Raw genomic sequence first — 995 nt, 5'->3', positions numbered from 1 at the left:
ATATCAGTGATGGGAGACAATCATTGATCGGCTGCCTCCTGCTGGGAATCGAGCCCGCATGTGCCCTGACCGGGAATCGAACCGTGACCTCCTGGTTCAGAGGTCGACGCTCAACCCCTGAGCCAGGCTGGCGGGCGGTCACTTTTGTTTGTGGTTCCTGGTGATGTGAGGCCTGAGGAAGAGCCCTGGGCAAGGAAGGGGGCGCCTGGCCGTGCTCCCAGCTGATCCTTGCGTCTCTGTTGCAGGCACCACCACGACTCCAAGCGGAGGCGATCGGATGAGTTCAGGCCCCAGAACTACCACCAGCAGGATTTCCGACGGATGTCTGACCACCGCCCCCCGATGGGCTACCACGGCCAGGGACCCTCAGACCACTACCGCTCTTTCCACACAGACAAATTGGGGGACTACAAACAGCCCCTGCCCCCCCTGCACCCTGCCGTCTCCGATCCTCGCTCGCCCCCTTCTCAGAAATCTCCTCACGACTCCAAGTCCCCCCTGGATCACAGGTCTCCTTTGGAGAGATCCCTAGAACAGAAAAACAACCCAGATTATAACTGGAATGTTCGGAAAACATAGAGGACAGCCCAGGAGGAAGGGGAGAGCGAGAGGCCTCGCGCACCCGGGTGATTGTGGTCTGATCCAACGGGAGCCCGTTACCTAGACCAGTAAGTGGAGATTCTGGACACGCTGCTGCCGCCAGCTCACCGGCTGAGGGGCGCCTGCCTCCGGGAGTGGGGGCTCGGTCTGGTCGCCCCCTCCTGCTCAAGGCACCCCATCCGTTCCAGCCTGCTCTGGCCTCCCACTGAGGGGTGCTCGGAGGAAGAGTGACTTTTGTGTCCCAGCCTCGCGGCTGTTTCCCCCGGGAGGGAGGAAGGGATCTCAGGCGCGAATGTTTCATTGTCAGGGTCCCTGCCCAGGCCTTGGGCGCGGGGTCCGGGAAGGAAGGTGTGCGTGAGGGCCGCCGGGCCTGCTGGACCGTGCGTGGTGTGGGT

At 62.4% G+C, this 995-nt stretch overlaps 1 protein-coding gene across 5 annotated transcripts in view; it reads left to right on the top strand.

The window, feature by feature from the left end:
* The window catches only part of CHD2 (chromodomain helicase DNA binding protein 2), a 69,881-nt gene extending 68,892 nt beyond the window's left edge, over positions 1–989 (top strand). For all 5 annotated transcript variants that reach the window (XM_014542636.1, XM_014542637.1, XM_014542634.1 and 2 more), the window contains one exon: positions 246–989. In XM_014542636.1, the coding sequence (XP_014398122.1) occupies positions 246–579 (334 nt within the window). In that variant the 3' untranslated portion in view covers positions 580–989. The remainder of the gene's footprint in view (positions 1–245) is intronic.
* The last annotated feature ends 6 nt before the right edge of the window (positions 990–995 follow it).

This window comes from Myotis brandtii, unplaced genomic scaffold, assembly GCF_000412655.1.
Source record: "Myotis brandtii unplaced genomic scaffold, ASM41265v1 scaffold308, whole genome shotgun sequence".
Classification (NCBI taxonomy): Eukaryota; Metazoa; Chordata; class Mammalia; order Chiroptera; family Vespertilionidae; genus Myotis; species Myotis brandtii.
This window is presented reverse-complemented; position numbering and strand designations above follow the sequence as displayed.